At 39.0% G+C, this 22,578-nt stretch overlaps 1 protein-coding gene across 1 annotated transcript in view; it reads right to left on the bottom strand.

Annotated features, from left to right (window-relative positions):
* Positions 1–1,664: 1,664 nt before the first annotated feature.
* Positions 1,665–22,578, bottom strand: part of SHISA5 (shisa family member 5) — a 22,322-nt gene continuing 1,408 nt past the window's right edge. The window contains exons 3-5 of the mRNA XM_010569236.1: positions 9,556–9,671; positions 8,251–8,469; positions 1,665–6,310 (exon numbers count right to left, since the gene is read on the bottom strand). Coding sequence (XP_010567538.1) covers positions 6,231–6,310; positions 8,251–8,469; positions 9,556–9,671 — 415 coding nt within the window. The 3' untranslated portion in view covers positions 1,665–6,230. The remainder of the gene's footprint in view (positions 6,311–8,250; positions 8,470–9,555; positions 9,672–22,578) is intronic.

The raw sequence follows: 22,578 nt of genomic DNA, 5'->3' as shown, positions 1-22,578 counted from the left end.
CTGTCCTAGACTATTAGAACAGTAATTTATTTTAACCATTGAATAATATTTTTATGCTACAGTCAGTAATATTAATTATTTATGGTTATATTAAGGTCAAATGCAGTTCTGATCTGCCTGTGTAAAGACTGTGTATTATCTGCTGTGAATGTAATAGCAAATGCAAACTTACATTTACAGTGTAAATTGTTAAAAATAAAACCTATACATCATTGTTTATAATTTAGCAGACTGCTAAGAAAAGGTGGTCTGTGAGCTTTTTAAAGAGCTACAAAGCCACTGTGGCTGAAGTTTGTCAAAATGCTTCCAAGAGTGAGGGCCAACACGTTCAGTACAAAGTTTAACTGCAAACAGCTAGCAATGTGCTGAGCACCCTGTCCCTGCAGCAGGTACATATAGTTCACTTTGGACTAATCTTAAAAGTTTTAGTCCTACAGCTTGTAAGTGAAATAGTGCTCTGAATAGCTGCTCAAGTGGTGACCTGCTTTTGAAAATATCTAGAGGAAACAGCTAGTGTATTTTCGTATTGGTTATTCTACTCCAACCACATAACTGCAGAGTCTCCTAACAGATGACACAGAACAGTAATTTTTTTGTCTATGCATTAGTCATATTGTAGGTTGGTATTTTGAGAATGTAGCTGTACAATTTGTTTTGCTAAAGGCCTCCTTTACAGCACAGCTCTGCTGTGACACCTGTCCAACAGTCTGTAAGGCAGATCCTACCTTATTCCAGGGCCAAAGTAACATCGGAGAGTGAACCACAAAAACCAACTGCAGGAGCAAGAAATGTTAGAATGAAAAGTCTCCAGGTAACTGATTTAAAAGTTATTTTGGCTGCAGTAAGGGAAATGGGATATCAGAGGTTAATTTGTACATATCTTGAACTGTTCTTCACTCTAGTGAAACAAAAAGCAAAACAGCCACCCAACTTGTCAGTTTGCAGGAGAGGAGGGACAGCACTGAGATGGAAATGGCATCACTTCCAAACCCGCACAGCATGCTGCAGCCCCAGGGGAGCCAGAGAGGCCCCATGTCTCACAGCGCCAGGCAGAGCCTCCTCGCTATCCAGTATGGACAAAAGTAGTTAGTTGTGTCTCAAACCTAAAGAAATCACTTTACAACAGAAGGACATCCTTTATAACATGGCTAACTCGCCCTTAGTGGAGACTGCCATAAAAAGGTGAAGCAGAGGAGACTACTCCATCAATACAGATGCCTGAGCTCTTGAAAGGATAAAATAACTCTTCTTCAGCTTTCTCTCACCTCTAACAGGTCTAACTCGGGTACATTTTTTCCTTCCTATATGGCTTAAAAGCTGTAAATCTGACCAGGTTCCTGTGACACAGGCTATACTAAGAAGTAGATGAGGTCAAATAGTAACCAGCAGGAAAAAAAATAGGCCCCAAACCACTGGCTAAAGCAAACCTGGCAAGTTATTGTACATGCCTAGATATGATACTAAGTTTCCATACTTGGGGAAAAAAAAACATTAGGAGAGAATTGCTTGTTTGGCAATAATTGCTAAATTTTTTCCCTGCTTTGTGTCCAGCTCCTCCATGCAACCCTGCCATGGGTTTTAAGATGCATGCCAAGTTTTGTTCTGGAAGTTTTGTTCCAAGTTTTGGAAAAATTCACACTACCATAAACAACTGCTGATTAAACATTACGAAAACATAACCAGCAGTATTCCTCACCTACCCCCCAGGCTCTCAATTTTTTAGTTCAGTGGTTTGCTCTCATATACGACACTTTGCTGCAATTTTAGAGGGTGAAGGTACCTTTGAAACCCTATGTGTTCATTAAAGGAAATCTGAAGGTTTTAAACAAAACACTAGCTTGTGTTCCTCAGACCTGTGCACAGAGACAATGAAAGGCACACAGCTTTTCTCTGAACAGAAGGAGGCTTCTCTGCATGTCACTTCTCAAATTCAGCCATATTGCACAGATGCACCTGCTAAAGAGTCATGGGAAAAGAAAAACAGATGAACTAAAAAGTAGTGGCAACAAAACCATCAGAAATAACTCTGCAATTTCCTGGTGTAATTTCTAGCCCAAACATTAATTATATTTGTTTACTAGATTTACATTTTTAGGAGCATACATTTTGTCTGCTGTCCCCAGTTAAACTAACAGAAATTCTGTTGAGAAAATGTGAAATAAAATTGGAAGCGAAATGATCTACGTTTCACCTGCAACACATTATCAGCCTGCAGCTGAAACTCCAACAAATTCAAGAAGTAACATTACAAAACTACCCGATTATTCCATGATAAACAACTCTTTCAGGACAAGTTGGGGCGGGCAGCAGATTGTTTGTGGTGTGTTGTACCCCCCTTTACTTTTAAATCCTACATTGGAAACTTAGCTGGCAATTCAAGGTAATAATGATTATATACTGAACACCCTCAAACAATTCAGTACTACTTGTGTCTGATGAAAAACATTGACCTGTTCAAAGAAAATATTTTCAAGTGAAAGACTAATGAGTCAGGGGCATGTATACAACCTTTCAAAAGCATTTTTTTCCACAACTATTGAAAATATAAAAAAATCAGCAAAAATGTTTTCGCACAGAGTAGAAAACATCCCTTACCACACATTGAATTGGTCAAGCTGATAAATGAGGCATGATATTTAACACACAAGTCAAAATACATGTTAAGAAGATATTAAACTTTAATCAAATTATAGACTTCAAAGAAGTCTACCATCTTGTCTACACTAGACTTTTCAAATGTCTTGGGATTTGTTAGCTAATGCATTCAAACTTCATGCATTTAATTTACTCCTTAGGCTAGACAAGGCCTTAGAAGCAATCCTTTTAGATTAGCTTTGAAGCATACTGTCAGAGTATCATTCAGGAGCTTATGTTGTCCTTGCTTTATGTTGTGACCTGTAATTTTAATTAGACTTCAGTCTCCACTGCCAAAAGGGATATTCATGATACGAGGTGACTTAAAGTACACTTGGTAACACTAGCTGTCAAACACAATGAAGTAAAATGTAGCTTTGCAGATACACTCCTAAATAATACTCAAATTGAGGCTAAGAAAACAAAATTGATAGAATATACTTCAAACACTGCATTTATTACAAAGGTGCATAGAGTTTATGCTATTTCTTTTGAATACTTACATTTAAACTAACTTAACAACCAACATACAAAGCTAGGTTACAGTATGTAGTAAAATCACCGATTATCTAGTAAATTCAGTACAACAGAATATTCTACTGTATTTAATTTCACAAAACACTTCTGAAACAAAGGCACTTACAGAATTAAAAAAAAATTAACATATACTCTTTCAACATTTAAAATTTTAATTCCATTCCCCCTCCCCTACAGCACTGTGGATAACTGGTTTGACATGAAGGCAACAGCTACTTGGACTGACACATCAGCAGTGCTTAAACTAAAAGTTCATGGACCAACTTCTCCATCTTTTCTATAACTATCCCATTCTCTTTAACTATACAAAACCAAGTTTCAATGGGTTGCATGGCAACAAGTAAATAAAATTTGGTCCTACACCTTATTGTTAATGATGATTAATACACTAACAATAAGAAAAGATCTGATTCAGTGCTCCGATTATGAAGTGGACCATTTTCTCTTCTTTCAATGAGTTTTGTAACTGAAGCAGTAATACTACTACTGAAGTAGTTCCTTGTAGACTAATGATTCATCTCTTCACTTGTATATAGTTATCATGAGCATACATTCACTGAAGGAAGGGTGTAAATTTTCAAGGTCCTTAACCCTATCCCTCATCTCCTTCCACTGCTCCACATACAGTGGTGTTCAGGGCAATTTATTTGGTCTGTACAACATTTACACCAAAACTTCAGATTTGGGGACCTCTGTTATTGTTGCCATTTTACTTTCCCATCTTTTCCTTAGGGATGATGCTCAGATAACTGAGCCAACTTCTCATGAAATTGCAGATTTTCCTTCCATAACCAAAACATAACCCTACTAACACTGCCACAAACTGTACACTTTGTCACACCAGATGGAGGAAAGGAAAAGCGGTACAGAGTAACAACCTCGTGAAGCCCAACCCTAGAACACTGTACCTGTGCTCTGAGAGCCGTGCTCGCTGACTGCATCTCCCTGGCCAGACTCCATCCAGGCAGCTGGCTAACAAAGGTGCTGGAATAGCGTCTGCCCTCCTTCTATAAGAACAAACACACAGGAGTAGGATCTAGAGCAAGAGAATTATTTCTGCAGTTACTCTGTGCCCTCCCACATGTAAAAATTCCAGATTTCTAGTGAAACATTTAATCCTCCATGCAGGAGACACTGTCCATTTTTGGTTGTTCTCACATAACTCCTAAGAGTGTGATGAAGCACTGCCCAATTTCTCAGCTTACAAGGCAGGAAAGAGGAGGAACACACAGATACAGGGCATGCATGCTCTGCGAGTGCCTCATGGCACCATTTCATGCCATTAACTTCAACACTTAGAGAGGTGTAACAGAGGGGCCTAAGTTGTCATGAATCCCAGTGCTAAAAACTTTCTACAAGTTTCTTCTGAAATGCCCTGAAGACTTTCTTGAAAAAAAGAATAGGAATAACCCAGAAATAGACTAAAAAATCAGGAAGAGAAATAAGGCTGTCTTTGACAGCAGCAGTTTCCATCCATCATATGAGGTAAACCAATGCCACCATCAATGTTTTTTCGAACAGTAATATACCCCAAATGTAGAAACACAGGACAAATGGCTTAATGGCCTCTCTAAAAAAGTACTATCAGTGTATGAGATATGTCAAAATTATTTCACTAATTATGTCACAGTGATACATACAACAGACTAGATAGCTCTACTCAGGAATAACAAATTGTATTTCAATGTTAGAAAAGAGAATTGTAGAGGACACTAAAAAAAAAAAATCATGATTCCTTTGATCAATACAAGGTGTATAGAGTGAAAAGCCTTGCAAACACCAGTAACAGTCACAAGGATGTCTCAAGACATTTCATGACTGCAAGCACTACCATCTTAAAAATACATTACCTCGCTGTGACCAAATCCTACCACTCTTACTTTCCCTGACTCTCGTTCTTGGCTCAGCTTTATGGGAATGCTGAAGACAAAAGGGAGGCTGAATCTCTACTGTGTGTTGGGCTGGGATTTCTTAACCCCCCCTGCATATTACTGTCAAGTGTAGACTGAGTTTATAAAGATCTATTATTTCTAGGTTCCTGCCATCTACAGTTTCCACCAGAGACAAGACAGCAACAAACCCTAAGCATTTAAAAACCCCGATCTATTTCTGACATCCCATCTCTCCTGTAAAATAAATCCCTTCCCTACAATGAGGCAGGACTGAACACTGGCAGGTACTTCTGCTTAACATATAATTAAGGTGGTAATTTTTCTTCCAAACTCATCAGCAACATATGACTTAAGTAAGCTTGTCCAATAATACGTGGACAACAAATATTTGTCCAATAATTTTTATGAAGAATTCTCAGGTTTTCAGCTTTTGATCTATTTGTTCTACTAAGTGGCAGAGAATTTGGTTTTGTTGTTAATTTCTAGCTATAAATTAAAATGGCCTGAGAAAACACCCAGTGAAGGCACAGTTTTTAAGCCTTAAAATTGGGAAAGAAAACAAGGAAATTATCAACTCATGCTATTTAGCACAGAAAAATGCAACTAGTCCAAAGACAATTAAATGTGGTTTGCTACCCTTACTGAAGGCAAATGTGTTTCAGAAAAGGAAAATTCCCTTTTGAATGGTAAATGAAATGTATCACATTGTAGCTTACCTAACAATAGTAGCTTCAAAACAGGCAGAACATACATAACATATATCAGGTAGTTTCTCAGAGATTAAGTTTTTACGTTTTCACTGTGCAAAAGATTGCTACAGCTTTGGGTGTTTGATAATGCTCATATTAGGCCATTCCTTTCAAAATTATTGCACAGCAAACGTTATTGTGGTTCTTATTTCTGAAGTACTCCTTCATGCTTTTCTCATTGTACATAGAACAAAATCTCAGTTTGTAGTTGCTTGAGGTATAAATTAACAACTTCTGCAAGAAAAATACTCCTTCCTCATACTCTAAGCATTTAAAAAAAAGATAGTGAATTAACTTTCACTTTACTTAGACAAAAGATTGCTGTCTTCCAGAAAAAATATACTACAGTTATACGGTGTAAACGGCACAAATTATACTTTAAAAAGTTTTGTATGCAGAAGCATAGCAGAAGATCTTTTCAATAGGTGGGCTTCTGAGGATCCACATAAGCAGGGTTGTAAGGGGGCTGGCTGATTGGGTAAGGTGCTCCAGCACCAGCTGCAAAAGCAAAACACAAGAAAAGACAGATTTGTAAAATTTACATTCTGAATTCTGCATCTATAATGGCAACTTCTGTTTTGAGCACACAGTTAGAGGTTCAACTTATGTAGTATCTTAACTGGACTTGAGAACAGTTTGTGCTAAGTCATAAAGCATCCGCATTTCAAAATAACATCACAAAAACCTTTGTTCTTGTACACTTAAGCATCAAAAAAACCAAACCCACATGTGTATTATGGCAGCCACAAGCACATGGTTATCCTTCAGGGGAGAACATAGTCTAAAGAAAAGGAACAGATCAGGTCTAAAAAAACAGCCAGTGGAAGTCAGAGATGCACAAACAACAGGATATACCTGATAGCACACCGAGAAGTGAAAATAAACTACTGGGCAAAAGAAAAAGGACTAGAGAAAGCATCTTAGGATTCCTTCAGGGAAAATGCTTTCCTGGTAAGTGTCACAGAATTAATTAAAATTAAAATAAAAGGGAAAAAAGTATCCCAACGCTACCAAGCACACTAAAGATTTTGACTTATATACTAGATGTATATCATTTGGAAGGTATCCTTATTTTCTAGTATTCTGAGACAAGCTGCTCTCAAGTGGCATCTTCATTTTCATGTCTGTCAAATAGCACAAGTTAGTTCAAATAACACAACACCTGATTAGATCCCTGGAACATATAAGTGTGGTTATCTTTTGCTGATCTTGTAAAGTGAGTGGGTTTGGCTCCTGTATGACAGAGCAGGTATTCTCTCCCTTGCATGTGACCTAATTAAGACACTGCCCCTTGGTTAATAGACAAGAGAAATAAAGAAAAGAGCTCTCATTTTGAGGCATTCTCAGCTGGCAACATGGAAAGTGCCTTGAGATTTTTCCAGAAAAAAAAAATATTTTAAGAACTAACAAACCAGCAGCAGTTTGAGAAACAAGAGAGTAGGAGAAGCAAAATGACTACTTTATTGGCTCCCTCACATGATAAAGATGAAGCCAAAGCACTTTGGGGTAATCCCATAAACCCCACAGCTTCTTCAGAGTTTACCACAGAAAAATAAAGTCAACAGGCCTGCCAAGTCAGTGTTTTCAACAATATGCAAACCAGCCCTGCATGTAATGTGCAACTTCTAACTGGTTTACAAATGCTTCTGACCATGAACAGACATTTTGTATTTGAGTTGTCATGAAAAAGTTACTTTCTGTGGGCATTATCTACTATTCAGGACTATACTTTGCTTGTTATTTAGAAGTATGAACAGTGTGGTTTCTAAGAGGGCTTGAAAATCCTTGGACAGGTAACAGCCTAGTTTTGGCCTCTCTGAACAGCCAGGAGCCAATTGGTCAGAGAACAGCTATTACCAGCAGAAGTGAGAATTAGTAATAGCAACAACAAAGCTGCATGAAAACAATGCTGTGAGAGAAGGAAAGCAGAAGAAAAAAGATTCTGGTATTTCTAACTGCTAGTCATCAGCAAACTTGTCTGAAATCTATCAGAGACTCGGTATTCTATAAACATAGCGATGAACTATGAAAATGCCATCTGTGTATACATTGAAACATCTAGCAAATATTAGATTAGAAAGGGTATGTGGAAACACCCAACTACTACACATATGTTAATTGGACTTTGATTTTAATACAAAATTTCAACTGAATTAGTAAAACATTCTACTGGATCCACTGACAGTCCCACATATCATCAAACTTTGCCAATTGAGCTCCAGCCACATCTCCTCTTGCAATGCAATAGAAATGGTGATAGGGAAATTTCAGCAAGGGTGAATTACAGCATCCACCATAACTTGACTTTTACATAATTTGTTTACATTTACATTTATATAGTCATAGAAAATAATAAATGTAAATAATACAAGATCAGCTCCAAAGCAACTGTCTCTTTAGCTATTTAAGAGATGAAAAAACACTCAGCGCTGCCTTACCTGCCACCGTTTCATGATAAGCTGGGGGTCCTGATGGCTGCATGGGGTAAGGGGGAGGATACTGTGCAGGGTATGGTGCTACTGGCATTCCTGGTTGTGGCTGGATAGCCACAGGCTGATATCCTTGATATGGGGCTACTGGGTAGTTGGGTGGCACTCCCTGTTGTTGGGGATAGGGAGCGTGAACCACTGTAGTGGAAGTAGTGGTGGCCACAACAGCTACAAGCAAGCAAAAGGAACATGGTTAGTGCTGGGGGCTCTAAAAGATCACCTGGGACAACCAACAACAGTAATGTAAAAAAAAAAAAAACATTCTTCAAGATCAATTAATTTCTCACTTCAAAATCTGGGTAATTTCATTTTCAAAGTTCCATGAAAGATTTAGAAATGTATGCCTCTAAATATCCTTCCATTGATCCTCGTGGTAATGAGAGCCTTCACATACTGGGATAGCAGCCAACTTATCTCCTTGTTTCTCAACCACAAAGAACAAAGAATTTTCTCCTGGACTCTTCAAAAACCAGGAACTCAACCCTGCAGCCAAGTTATTTATCATTTGGTATGAGACTGGAAAAACTGCTCATTTTTAAATGTTATCTGCTTTTAAGGATTAAGGTGATAAAGAGCTCCTTTATTAGGTAAGGAGCTTCCCTACCATGATTGCCCAAATGAGTTTCCTTTTGTATGTCACCTACACACTAATACATCCATGTGTTAGTACGTCTTTCTCTAAGTAACAGTCAGAAAGACACATTAAGTCATCGATTTTTGTAGGAGCTGATGTTGGATCATTGGTTTATATCTCTTACTGGAATAAGGGAGTATTAACTCTTTCTAATAAATTGCAATAATTTGTTTTTTGAGATCTCCTTCCTCTTTATGGTACAATTGTAGACTTTGCTCAAGATTGTACTGTTGCAGTCCTGGGCCTTTGTGTATTTTTCAGGTACATTTTTAAGAGACTGGGAAAATTATTAAATTTCATCCTATCCCCTGCTTACCTAAACAACAAAAAAACCCACAACAAAACACCACCACCACCCCCCCGCCAAAATCCACACAGTGGGGCGGGGGATGGAGGGGGGGAGAGAGAACTTCTACATGCTTAGAAAATATTCCAAAATATCTCTGCAACTTCACATTGTGAAGCAGCTGAAATGTTATTTTTAATGTTTAGGTATTGCAACTTCTGTAGCAGAAAGGTAAGGCAAGATTATTTTCACCTTTTATAAGAACATAATTTTCCGGGGGGGGGAGGGTCTTGTTCAAAGACATGAAAAAGAAAATAAATATACAGGTACTTACGTTGTGGTCTTCGACATGCTTTATACAAACAGCAACATGAACAGGTGAGGCACAGAATAATAGTAACTATAATCACCGCACAAACAGTAACTCCAATGGCAATAAGGGTTCCAAAACTGCAAAAAAGGTAGGGCCAGAAGCGGTAAGTGTCTTTCACACAAACTTGTTATATTTTAACCTAACCTTCTGCAGCCAACACATTGCTCTTCCTCCAATTTGTTACTCTTACTACTTCATGCATTTGAATAACAAACAACTGCCAAATGCAGCGCGACATGAGAAGGTGGCTGCTAAATCAGTGGAGGGTGACCAACTGCTATCAGGGAGCGCGGTCCCCTGTACGTGGAAAGGGCCCAACATGAGTCTTTGGTCCCTACCGTTTCAGGGTGACTGCGATTCTTGTTATTTTAGCGCAGCTATGTGTCCCTTTATGTATTCCAAAAGGTTACAGCACTAAGGTTTCAAAATCACTAGTTTGGTGATTTAATTTTCCAAACATGACCTGACTGCTCTGAACACACAGGTAGGCATGCCTGAAAGGCAGCACACCAGACTTCGGGGTGATGGCGAGTTCTTTGTACACTTGCAAGACCTCCCAGGCCCAGTCAGGACAATCTCGGTACTGAGCAGACCCCTCCATGCTGCAGATTCTTGGCAGGTTCCCTGGCATTTGTAAATAGTTCTTTTAGAAGCCACATTTCACATGGGTTGGAAGATTAGAAATTCTGCCACCTTAACTGCAACAGCAAGTATGTTATGCTACATTATGGGAGGCAGAAACACTGCCTAAACCACCAAAACCTAGTGTGGAAAGACCAAAGATTACACCATCTTTAACCTCTGTGATGAGCACCAAATGACAGAAGCAGGCATAAAGCTTCCGGAGATGACTGTTTATAAGTTCTGTTTACCACACAGGGAAGAAAAAGTAACACTGTAAAGCATTAAATGCCCAGTGACAGTTCCCTTTTAAGTGTTAACTCACTTGATCTGTTTCCTACTGTCTACTGTAATCAATAAAGCCCTTCTTCCATAGAAGCCAAAGTCTCCATTATTTCTTAAAAAAAAATGCACCATGCATCAGTTTTGGGAACAATTGCAGGAAGTTAGTTTTCATGAACAAGCTCTAAAATAACGAGCGGAGAGCTGGTTTTACATCCATCCTGTTTTTGCTGCTTTGTAGAGATTTTGGCTACAGAACTCCATTTTTTTTCCTGCTCAGTTTCCTGTTAAACAGCTTTAAACAAAACGACACATCTCCAGAACCTCCAGCAATTTTTGCTTGGCTACCAAACAGCCATCAAATGTAAAAACTGTTTTTGAGTATCAATGACACCACACAGTTAAATCACTGACACAAACAAACAAAACAAAACAAAACAAAGCAGCAAAGCACTCCATCCCTAGCCCAAATTTGGAAGACCTCACCTCAGTCTTCTAGAGCAACTTAACCCTCAGTAAGCTGGACACTGAACAGAAACATTGACAAATAAAATGGGTTCAATTTAAAATACATTTTTTCCCCCTAAGAGAGGTTCCATCAATTTCACTCTGTTTCTGCAACAGCTAGAAGAAAAACCTTGGGTCAAATCTCTTTCAAGAATCTGAGCAACAATTTTATCTAACTGTAACTGCATCCAACTTGTGCACTGATTTTGTTAAGTACTAAATATAACTCTATGGATTTACTCCTCAAATACTAAACCTAACACTGTGGATTGGCCATGGTCACTGCACCCAAGATTTACGTGTAGAACAGGAAGCAGGAACTGCTGCAGCCTCCTGAAGTCACAGAAGCCACGTCAGAAACACTGCCGGGAAAGCTAATAGAGGATTGCAACACACTGCAAAATGTAAAGATGCATGCATGCTTTGTCACGTTTATTTGCAGCTTTACAGAATGTTTTTCATATGCTGACTTGCACACGTAAATACATTCCTAACCATGCCACTTTTAAGTGCTCTCCCCATCCTCGCAAGCATTAGTTTCACTTCAGCACAGTAAGTTCACAGCCAGCTCATCTCCATCCAAAAATCCAATCTTTTTCAAGCCTGGTATAAAAAGGAAGATACAAATGCAATTTCAAAGGAGGCGGGGAGATAATCATGAACAATGATACCACACATTCTGAAACACAGGCTGCCTCCTGTCCAACAGCAAACATACAGCAAGTTAGTTTGAAAACACAAGCTGAATACTTGTTTATACAGAAATTGATTAGATTTAAGAGTGACCTGTGGAATTTAGATTAATTATACAGGGTCCTTACATATTCATTATATAAACTCATATACACACCGGAGAAGAAAAAGAGAACTGTGCACAATGAATTCATATATTAAACTTAAGCATCTTGATTGCAATGTTCACAAGAAACAGCATGAAAGCCTGTGACAAACTATGGACACCTCTAGAAACTGCATGACAACACATGTTGACAACAACTACAATTACTGCTACTTGTGGAGTGCCAACAGCATTTACCTTGTTCTTGTTCCCACTTCTGTTATCAACCCTGAGAAAGCTCTCTCACTAGGGAAAATAACATTTCTATTACACACAATTATTACCAAGCAACAATAGCAGAGACAACAAATGAAAAGAGTCTTCTAGGTTCTTCCTTGGGCTTCTTCCCAATACAGAAGTAAAAAACTTTTTGCTAGTGAACTATGCCAAGAAAAGGAATTTTTGTATCAAGGAAAGAGATTAGGCCTGAAAAAGACAACTAGAATTCTTTACTTGTACAGACAATGAACTGCTTTCAACTTTAGCAAAGGCTGGGCAAAATCAAACAAACCTAAGAAATGGAGAAAACAGACAAAGTGGAGAAATGTCTACTCATAAATAAACTAGCACAGCAGGAAACTGGCAGAGACCCCTTATCTTTCACAACTGTATTCAGTTCTGATATGACAAGAGAGAAAACAGCACAAGCCCATCTGCAGGCACCAACAGATAAAAACAGTGGTCAGTCTGAAGCATAGGCTCCATTCACTTATTGTAATACCGTTTTCTGCTCACTGAAACACATATTTCATTGTCTATTTACTATCTCTAATAAGGAAAGCGACAAAAGCAAACCTCAGGGGAAAAACCCCACCATATCCTTATTTTCACCAAGTTGTTATAGAGACACCCTGTGCATTTTCATCATTTGTCTGTGTCTTTGCTAAAATTACATGACCACTGCATGACAACATTTTGCATACATCTTTTAAAGAGCTAAATGGAAACACATATTTAAAGTACAGGCGTGTCACATGTATACACTTTAGAGTGCGGTTCTGTTTGTGTGTGTAAACACTGTGATTCAGTTCTACCCCCTGAAATACTGTGAGATTACTACAGACCAAAATTACAAGCCTTCAGAAACAGCCCAGTGAGTGAAACAACAAACAGGAGTTAGTTCTTCCCATATTTTTCTAAGGAGCGTTCACAACTGGATTACTGTAGGCGTTTTTATCACCTACTTTATAGCAGAACCATAATTTTCCTGCCAGTGCTTGGGCTCATGCAGACTTATGTCTTGAAACAGCAGAAGGTAGCGTGACAGAGAAAACAAAACAGTATGTGCTATCAACTTGCAACTTGCTGTATCAACACTCTCAACAGCGGAGCTCTTCAAAAGTTGTTTGGTTTTTTTTTTTTCCTAACAATTTCTATTGATAATCAAAACTAGCAATACTCTTTTGGAATGTCTGAATTGTCAGGCACTACCTTACTGTAATAAAGTCTGTCCTTTTACTGCCCAAGGGGTACTACCCTGAGCACTTCTTCCTGAACATTCAGTAATATCCCACTAGTAAAACTACTGAAAAAAGTGCAGGACGGCTACCAGTAATAGATGATGTTACTCAAGTTAGGCCAGAATGGTGCTCAGCATACTTTACTCAGTGAACTGTCTAAGCTTGAGGAGACAAGATATTCCAGATATTGTGTAAAGACTCTCTTGCAGTGTACTAACTTCAGAAAGCCTATACTCCTTTCTTAAAACTATTGCTTCATTTAATTGCCTTTACTTGATGAATCTGCCTAAAAGGACCCTGAAAATATTTGGAAAAAAATATACTCACATCAAATGATTATTTAATTACCAGCATTATACATAAATGAAAAAGAATAGACATAAGGGATTGTATGCTTAAAAGGTTCTTCCACTGAATGGTTAACCAAGAAAAAAAAAAATCAAACAAAAACCACACTTTACCCCCTGCATTCTGCAAACAAACATCAGAGTGCAGAAGTCAGGGTGGCCACAGCACCAGATGAGAACACTCTGCTGGCATCACAGTTTGAACACAGGTTTCCAAACTCCCACATTATATATACCATAGTCTCTAAATAAAGCACACACTGTTATAAACAGCTTGAGCTCATTCACTGCCATTTCCTGCTTCTTTCTCTTCACATAAAAGCTAACTTTTGCCAATAATTTAATAGAAAACAAAATTGAGAACAAAACCAAACCTAACAGCAGTTTTACTGCAGCAATGATAAATTGCAACTTCCCATAAAATCTATGGGAAAGTAAATATGAAGAGACAACTCCCTGTCCTTTCCTACCACCACCTCTCTCCTTCCTTGCCCTACTCCACTTCTACCCCTATTCCCTCACCTTTGAAAAGCCTTAAATTGCATATGTAATGAGCATACCTCACAGACTCAGCTTACTTTTAAAGTTTTGTATTTATTCAAAACAGGTACCAGTTCACATAAAGGGAGTTATGTGATTAGTGCCTGTTTTACCCCTTTTGGTACTGAATGAGAGGCAATGGACATACTAAAATGGGAGAATCAAACCCAGGATCTAAACAGTACTACTTGGAGAAGTTAATTCTCAAGACAGTTGTTGTTCATATCAGAGATCTTAATCTTAAACACTGTCAAGTGGAAAAAAAAATGTAAAACACTTTGAGGGTATTTAAGGCTTTTGAAAATACCTAAGTTTCAATTCCAGTAACATATTTGTAAACCCCCTTAATAGTCTGAATCACTTAAGTTGGTGACATTTTGCAAGCCCTGCTGTAAAGAAAGTTTTTGCATATCTATGCATTCATGACAATGGGACATACTGCAACTTTTGTCTTTAAAAAAGAAAAAAATACCCAAATGAACAATGAGACCACCTAGCTCTGAAAAATTAGTTTAAGCAGCCTATTTATTTTGCAAGTCTTAATCTATTCCAAGATTTGTTCCATGCTACAAGAAAGATGTTGGCAGAGTCCTTTTCAAAAGCATGGCTGCTTTTAAAAACAAACATTTACAAATACTGAGTTATGACTGTAACACAGGGTGGTCTGGAAAGACTTCAGAAGATAATTTAGGCCATTCCTAAAAGTCTAAAAAATTGAGTATACCCATATAATTCTTCACTGCTCCAGAAAAGGATACAGTTCCCAGAAATGTGTCAGAATGGTAAATGTCCAGACTTGTCCTGACTCAGGTATAGGGCATGACCAAACAAGTCCCCAGACTGAGATGCTTTCCTAAGTCCAACATTTTAGTCACAGCCATACAATGCCACCACATACTGCCTCTAAAGCTTAGCAGGAAAATAAAGGATAAACTTTTTTTGTTAAGAAAAAGTAGTATGACTTCCCAAGAGTCTTTCAGGGGGATTAGTTTTTATAATTTCACAAACAACACACTTCCTCAGTTTAGTATTTTAGTGCGAAGACTCAAAACGTAAGAACCACTTTGCTAGAGACTCAGGAAAAACTATTTACTGTTATGTAGAAAGCAAACTCTTGTGAGGTTAATACTCACAGGAGAACATTAGCATGACTTTAACACTTGATAGACTGACCAGCGTATTTTAGCACAGATGGGTTTTGGGCCACAGGAGCTTCAGCCCATGTGGATAATCAAAATATACACCATAGAGTTAAGCCTCATAGACCAGGTGCATTCACACTAATTGCTAGTGCCAGCTATGGCCTGCTCCAGCCATTTTACCAAGGGGCCACCTGCCCAAAATGAGATCTCTACATGATCAAGAAGTGCCTAAGAAACAAGGGCAACAGTGATTCCTGTGGTGGGCAAAAGGCAGCTTAAGACTCGGACTGAACAGCATGGTTTCAAAATTATGAAATCTTGATAGTTTCACAAGGCTGGCAAGTTTGAGTAACTGCTAAGTCATTTTATAAGCTACGCAATGGGAGTGAAGTGTGGACTGGAACTGTGATGTCTGCGTTGGTCTTTCAAATGTTAACTCAGGTTAGCACTTGAGAGTGTCCCTCCTAGGGTCCTGCCCACATACAGTTCCTTAGTGTGAAGAAAAGGGTTTCATCTAATTTTGGCTAGCCCATCAGTGCAGTACCAGCTCAAGTCATCGCTAATTGTAAACTGCTAAACTGCTCTAGCATGGACACAGATTAACTGCCACTGAAAACCCCTAAAACTTACCACAATTTTCCATAGTTCTTTCTGGGTACCCCCAAAAAGAACAAAAGTTTGCAGCAGGAGCCCCCCAAAACGACCCCTGGGACACCTCTGCTTACCTGCAGTCTAAATAACTCTGAGCTACACCCCCCCAGAGTCAGCAGCTGAGCACAGCCCAGTGACTCTTAGCATCAGCCAAGCCAGCTCTGGCATGAGAGCCAATACTAAACCAACAACAATAATGATGCCATGGTAAGCCAAGAAGCCCCACAACTGCAAAAGCGTTACAGAAAAAGAGAATGCAAGAGTCCTTTGAGAAAAAGTTTGCTAAATAAGTATTGAATGGGTCCTTTTTATATTTGTTCAAATAGGAAGCTGATGTGGGTTAAAGCCCAAAATAATAAACTCTAATTTCATACGCAAAGACCTACTGGAAGTAAAGCTAATTACTGCTTTTTTTAAAAGACAGTGACCTCTCAATTTTTTCAAGTAACATGTAACAGGTTTAGCACAAGTTCTTAAACAGGCTATATGAGAAAGTGGCAGGGAGGCAACTTCCCGGAGTTTGTGGTTTTACTCAGACATCCAACACCCGGATGCAACAGGTTATTATGGAAAATGTATACAAGCATCTCTTCCTGGTCTGTAAACAGTTCACTTGTACTAAATATGTCTATTTACATAAATCTTTGTAATGCATACTAAAAATACCATTTTCCAGAGAAGTTTCCCAGGAAATCTACTATTGTACACTTTGTAGACAGTTTAGAATAATTGCTATAAGTAACTGATATATTGAAAATATGCAATCAGAGGGACTAAAGTCTTTCATCAACAGTGCAAGAATTAACACTGCGGCTTCATGCAGGTCACAAGACCATTTCAGACAAGTCCATTGGAACCTCAGCATAAAAACTGTCCTTAAACACAATATAAAGCATTTGCTTCTACAGATGATAAATAAATTTAAAATGCTCCTTTAGTTGCAAAAAGAGAATGCAGACTGATTACAGGCACAGATATTTAAGGCAAACAAAGTGAGTCAGTTCCCCTCCTACTGTTAGGATCTGAGTTCAACAATACAGGATGTTACCCCCCACCATAATTAAAATTTGGGACCAACGTAAAGGCAATAGGAGGGATTTTTCTGAAATGGTTAACTGAATAAATAGAACAAGTTTAACTGAAAAAAAATTAAGTATTGCAGAAAGTTTTCCCCATGTAAACAACAACTGCAATAGTATGAATTTGCTACTGCCAATACCATACTAACTCTAGAAAGCAGATTTAAGCAACTAGTTAGAAACTAATTTGGCTAAAGGCCTAAAGTTTTAAATAAAATTTTTAAAAAAATTAAAGTTTTTTTTTCTGGCAAATTGTAACAGAGTGTATGACTTGCCAAACACACTGAAACTGCAATCAAAGGAAGTTCAGACTAGGTTACACCAACCTGCTTTGCTTTGCCTATAACCCAGCTCTTAGATGAAACACACCTTTTTCTTTACCCACCATTACTCATGTCATCATAAATATAAAAGTTAGAAACACTGTGTTCAGGCAGGAGCAACGTTTAAATTAGGTAAATTAATTATCCTATACTACTATGAACTGACATGCTGCCTCACCCTCTCTTCAGAAGTATTACTCATCCAGCACGATGAGGATCCTCAACGATAATCTAACACTGCACAAATAAGAACAGACTTCTGCAGCAAAGGTCATATCTGGCCGACTACTGCTTCTCCTTTTAAATTGTATTTATCATTAACAGGACGTTCATAAAAAAAAGTCACAAAAGTGACTTTGATGACTGGTTCCTTCCACAACCTAAAAAAATAGAGGTTTTTAAGTTTACCTCTCAGTGAAATTGAAAACCAGAAATCATGCTAGTAAACAGCAAGGAATATCACATTAAAAATGAACGATATAAAATGTTTTTAATGAAAATAGACTTTATCAAAAGACCAATCTTTGCACAATTGCTAATTTCCTGAAATTAAACTAATTTGTTCATTTCACAGAAGACCCTACAACTGCAGTTTTAAAAGGCTAGGCAATTTAAGGACATTCTCCTCCTCCCATAACACATCTACAACACAATCTATCACAAATACATCTCGCTATACCTCAGGCCATGGCTATTTTATGAAAGTATATGAAATGGCAGAGTTGGAGCTAGCTTTGGAACCCACATGCTCAAACTTCCGCAAATTCTTCTAAATAACAATCATCATCTTTTATTTTAGCCATATTTTCAAGGAAAGATTCTCTATTTCTTGGGCCGTAGGACCCTTCTCTGAGGGTTACCCTGCCTGCAGCTGCTTTGACAAGCTCTCTCCAGAGGCAATCTGTATGTTAAAAATTTACAGGTTTCAGAGTTACACTGTGGGGAGCTACAGCAAAGCCCACAGAGTTAGAAGAGGGAACACTCTACCCTAGGAAGTATATACAGTCAATGATGTACACATCCACAGAAAAATTTACTCCTGAACATAATTCAAGTGATTAATCTTACTGTGTCTTTGCATGTTTAGGCCAGGTTGTCTTGGGTTTTGCCACGAAACAGCCTTCTGTAGTTAGAAGAGCACACTAACCCAACCATTCACACCTGCCTCTTGAGCCAGGACAGCATTTTTCAATCTCTCCTTCCATCTTGGTTTCAGAGTAAATGAACCTGCACGAGCATTAAGCCCACTGCCTGAATCAGGCAGCTGAGAAATCATTAATGGCAACTCACAACTGCTTTGTCAGCTTTAAGTAACTCCTTTACTGAGACTACAGTGAACACAAAACCAAATGCTCTATAATGCAAGTTACAATTACAAATTGTGCAAGCTTGTATTTACTTTTCAGGCTAGTAAAAAGCATAGAACAATTTTTAAGAAAGCTTCAGATCCAAATCTCAGTTGTTTCTAGACAAGAAGCTTACATTCCTTGGTGAGATTAGCCGGTGTCTGAATGCAACCCTCACAGAACGGGCTCTGTATGCAGTTTAACTCATTTATTACAGAAAATGTTAAGGACTGGTATGGAAAAGAAATCCTCTGCTCATTAAATAGAGACTGCTTACATTTCTAGAAGTTCTTTTCCACTGAATAATTTTTGTAATTTATTTCCCTATCATTGGCAACCTATTACAGATGATGGAGCATCCAAATACACAGTCAAGTGTAAACTGAAGTCCCTGATAGTGATAGGGGAGGAGGAGGAAAAATGGGGTATAGTTCAATATCACACCATTTTTTACCTTGTCTGTGGAGAAAACATATGCTTGAAACACCTAAATTGAGAGACAGCAAATTAAGATATTCACATCTTCCACAGTTAGAAATCTACTGGTTTTGCCAACTTATGCACATAGCAGGCTATAGCAGATGCTGCATTTCAAAGGCAGGCAGAATGACAAGGATTTTCTCCATTTCACACAAGGAGAACAAGTCACAAGACAACACATTGATCAGCCCATGACAAAACCCAAATGAGCGCATCTCCAGTCTAAAAAGGCTGTTGTGTCTCTGGCAGCTGAGGCTTCCCAGGAAGACTGCCATTCTGCGTCCCTTTTCTCATCACGTAAGGATGAACAGCCTTTTCTCAAGCATTACTGTATCTGTTACACAATCTGCTGTAACTTCAAGGCAAAAATTAATTCAGAAACAGAGTCCAATTAACTGTGTACAATACAATTTGAAGTCTTGTTTCTGTTTAGAAAGACTGGTATCAGCTGCCCCAACTACATTATTTTGTTCTGTAACTCTGATACAGATGTTCTGAACTGCTCCACCTCCTTAAACACTCAAATACTTCACAATTAGTTGAACTGTGGATGTGAGTCATCTAATTTCCTTTTCCAGTAAGGGTCACTATTGGAAAATTGGCATACCAAGGCTAAATAACCATGTTACCAATGCAAATTATGACAACTGCTGTTAAGTGAATCAGTGCTCTGCTTTTTGCAGTTTCTTAGAGCAATACTACTACATACTGCAGAATGAAAGGGGAAGAACAACTAAATTAATCTTACTACTCATAATCCATCTTTGAAACCAGAGCAAAGCAGAGGAAATTTCGGTAATCTGATTAAAAGGGGGGAAAAAAGTGAAACACCTTCCCATAGTAAATCCTTGTCCACAATGCATTCACTAGCAGCAGAAATTATAGAAATTGCATATGGTCATCTTGCATGCAAGGAAAAATGGTGGCAAATTTAACAAGTTCAGTGGTAAGAAACCTATGCCTACGCTCTGACCTAAAAGTTCTGAATGATCTTTAAGAATTGATCAAAAAATTGAAAAAGCCTTAACCTGAGTTAACGGTGACTTTTATACTTTTCCTAAAATGTTTACATTTGCTTCCAAATGCAGTGTTCTGGGAAGCAAAATGCTGTCAAGTACTTGAAAGTACATTATTAAGACACTCCAAAGGAATGTAATTTATTGTCTTTAAAATGTCCAAAAGAAGATTATAGGATATGAACTGCTTGTACTGTGAACTACACTTAATAGGGTTGGTCAAAGTGCCTTGAACCCCTGCCTCAACAGCACCTGATACTCAGTATTAAATACTGAAAGATATTAACATTAAAGGATACTAATAAAAAGCAGCCTACTAAAAACTGGTGATTTGCGGGCACTTCTCCAGAAGACTTCAGAATAAACACAGCAAAAAAAGCAAAAGCACAAGCAAATTAAAAACTCCTCAGCTAGACAAGACAAGGAGGAACATACATACCACCTGACCGAATCCTTTCCTAATGTCCTATAGAATTTAGGTGTAATTGTGGCAGATTTTCCAAGCAGGGAGAAGAGACACCCCAGCTCACTCAGCCTAGTGGCAAGTCCACATGCAGTTTGTGACAAGCCCTCAGAGAGGTGAAATTCTCTTAAAAAGCCAGGATTTATGAGCAATGTGCCCGAGTGGTAACTTGATCTAGGAATATGCCCAATGCAAGAATGAGGAACTAAATGCTTTCTGACCCTTTCAATGCCAGGAAACCATCACCTCCTCCTTTTGAAAGGCAGTGTTAAAGGCAGTATTTGCAACTCATGAGAAAGAACAGGGCACTAAAGGAAGTTGCCCTTTGTTGCCTTTCCTCACCTTATAAACTGTTCAAAGACTATGCTCATCTTGCTGGGAGATACAAAGAAATATCTCAACTGACATCAGCCCTCCTCTCCACACAGTAAAGTATTAAATAAACATAGTCATCAAGAAACAATGTAAAACTTGTACTTTAAAAGAAATTGGCATGGAGCAAGAGGGTGGAGTGCACCTTGCAGGCAGAAAGTAGGGTCAGCTCTTCCAGAAGAGATACAGCTTACTGCTTGGTTTTAAAAAAAACCCAAACACAAAAACCAAACCACAAAAAAAACCCCCACACACCACACAAAAACCTGGGCAAAGTCTGTAATGAAACAGGAGCCTACTTGGTGTCCCACTGACTGCAATCACATAAAGTCCTACTCACTTTCATTCCCGATGTTGAAACACCCTAAATCAGACATCCAAAGTCATTAGTCACTTTGGAAAGTTCTGGGATGTGGTTTTCCTCTGGAGTCACATCCGGGCGGCTTTTCAAGGGCGGTATTTCTGTGAACAATTACCATCTTTCTATTAAAATTGCCTAACCAGAAAATAAGTTTGATGTTAAGTCTAGGCCTTTGCACAACACATTAATTTTTCAAAGCTGTAATGTAATTGAAAGGAAAAAGAGCAAAGAAGCTTGACACAGAGTCACTAATGACCCATTTTCACAAGGTGAGACATCAGTGAGTCTCTTTTTAGACATTCCATAGCTAAAACCAAAGATAATTAAAGCCACTTAGCTGCTACTTCCTCAATGTTTTCTGTCATTTACAAACGCACCTTTGTGGACTGTGGGCCTTGGTTACAATTCCTTTAGCAATTGTGCAGGTTTTTTGGTTTGTTTTGTTTGTTTTTTAAAATACTGCATTCTTTCGTTTTCTGTGCTTTTTAGTAACTGTGCTTGCTGGCATGGAAAACAGACATCTATTACATTCTTTAACCTTTATTGCTCCAGCAGGTTCAACACCTCCGCAGCCCCAAAGACGTGGAAGTTTTTTTTCTACCTTTCCCCTAAAAATGCATCAAGAGCGAACACCGATTGCAAGCTGAGGCTCACGCCTGCTGTACCTGAACCATCTGCAGATACGTTAAGACAGGTCCACCAGCCTAGCAGACACGAAGGGGCACCCCTCCTCCAAAACAGCTGTCACATCAGCCCCTTCCTCGGGGAAGACTGCCGGGTCCAAGGAGACCAAGGATCCAAGACATCCATCCACCCTCCCCGCCCCGACGCCCTGCCGTATGCCAGGGGCAGCGCTACCACTAGGTGCCTCCAGCGAGGCTTCCTTCCTGCAGGATGCGGAAAGGTATCTCCCCAGCCGATACGACGTGGGGTGCTGCAGTCGGCTGTGTCAGAGAACCAGCACAGCCCCCGAGCACCCCCCCGCACCACGCCGTTCCCAGGAGGCGGGGGCGATGCCGCTGACGCGGCCCCGCTCGCTAAAGGCTACCGACTCTCCAGCGGGGAAGGCGGCGGCGAGGGGGGCGCCGGGCGGGAGGCACGCTCCTGCCCTGGCTGGCCGGCCTCGCCGCAGCGGCACGGCGAGCCCTCCCCGCAG

Source organism: Haliaeetus leucocephalus, unplaced genomic scaffold (assembly GCF_000737465.1).
Source record: "Haliaeetus leucocephalus isolate CR32 unplaced genomic scaffold, Haliaeetus_leucocephalus-4.0 Scaffold265, whole genome shotgun sequence".
Lineage (NCBI taxonomy): Eukaryota > Metazoa > Chordata > Aves > Accipitriformes > Accipitridae > Haliaeetus > Haliaeetus leucocephalus.
This window is presented reverse-complemented; position numbering and strand designations above follow the sequence as displayed.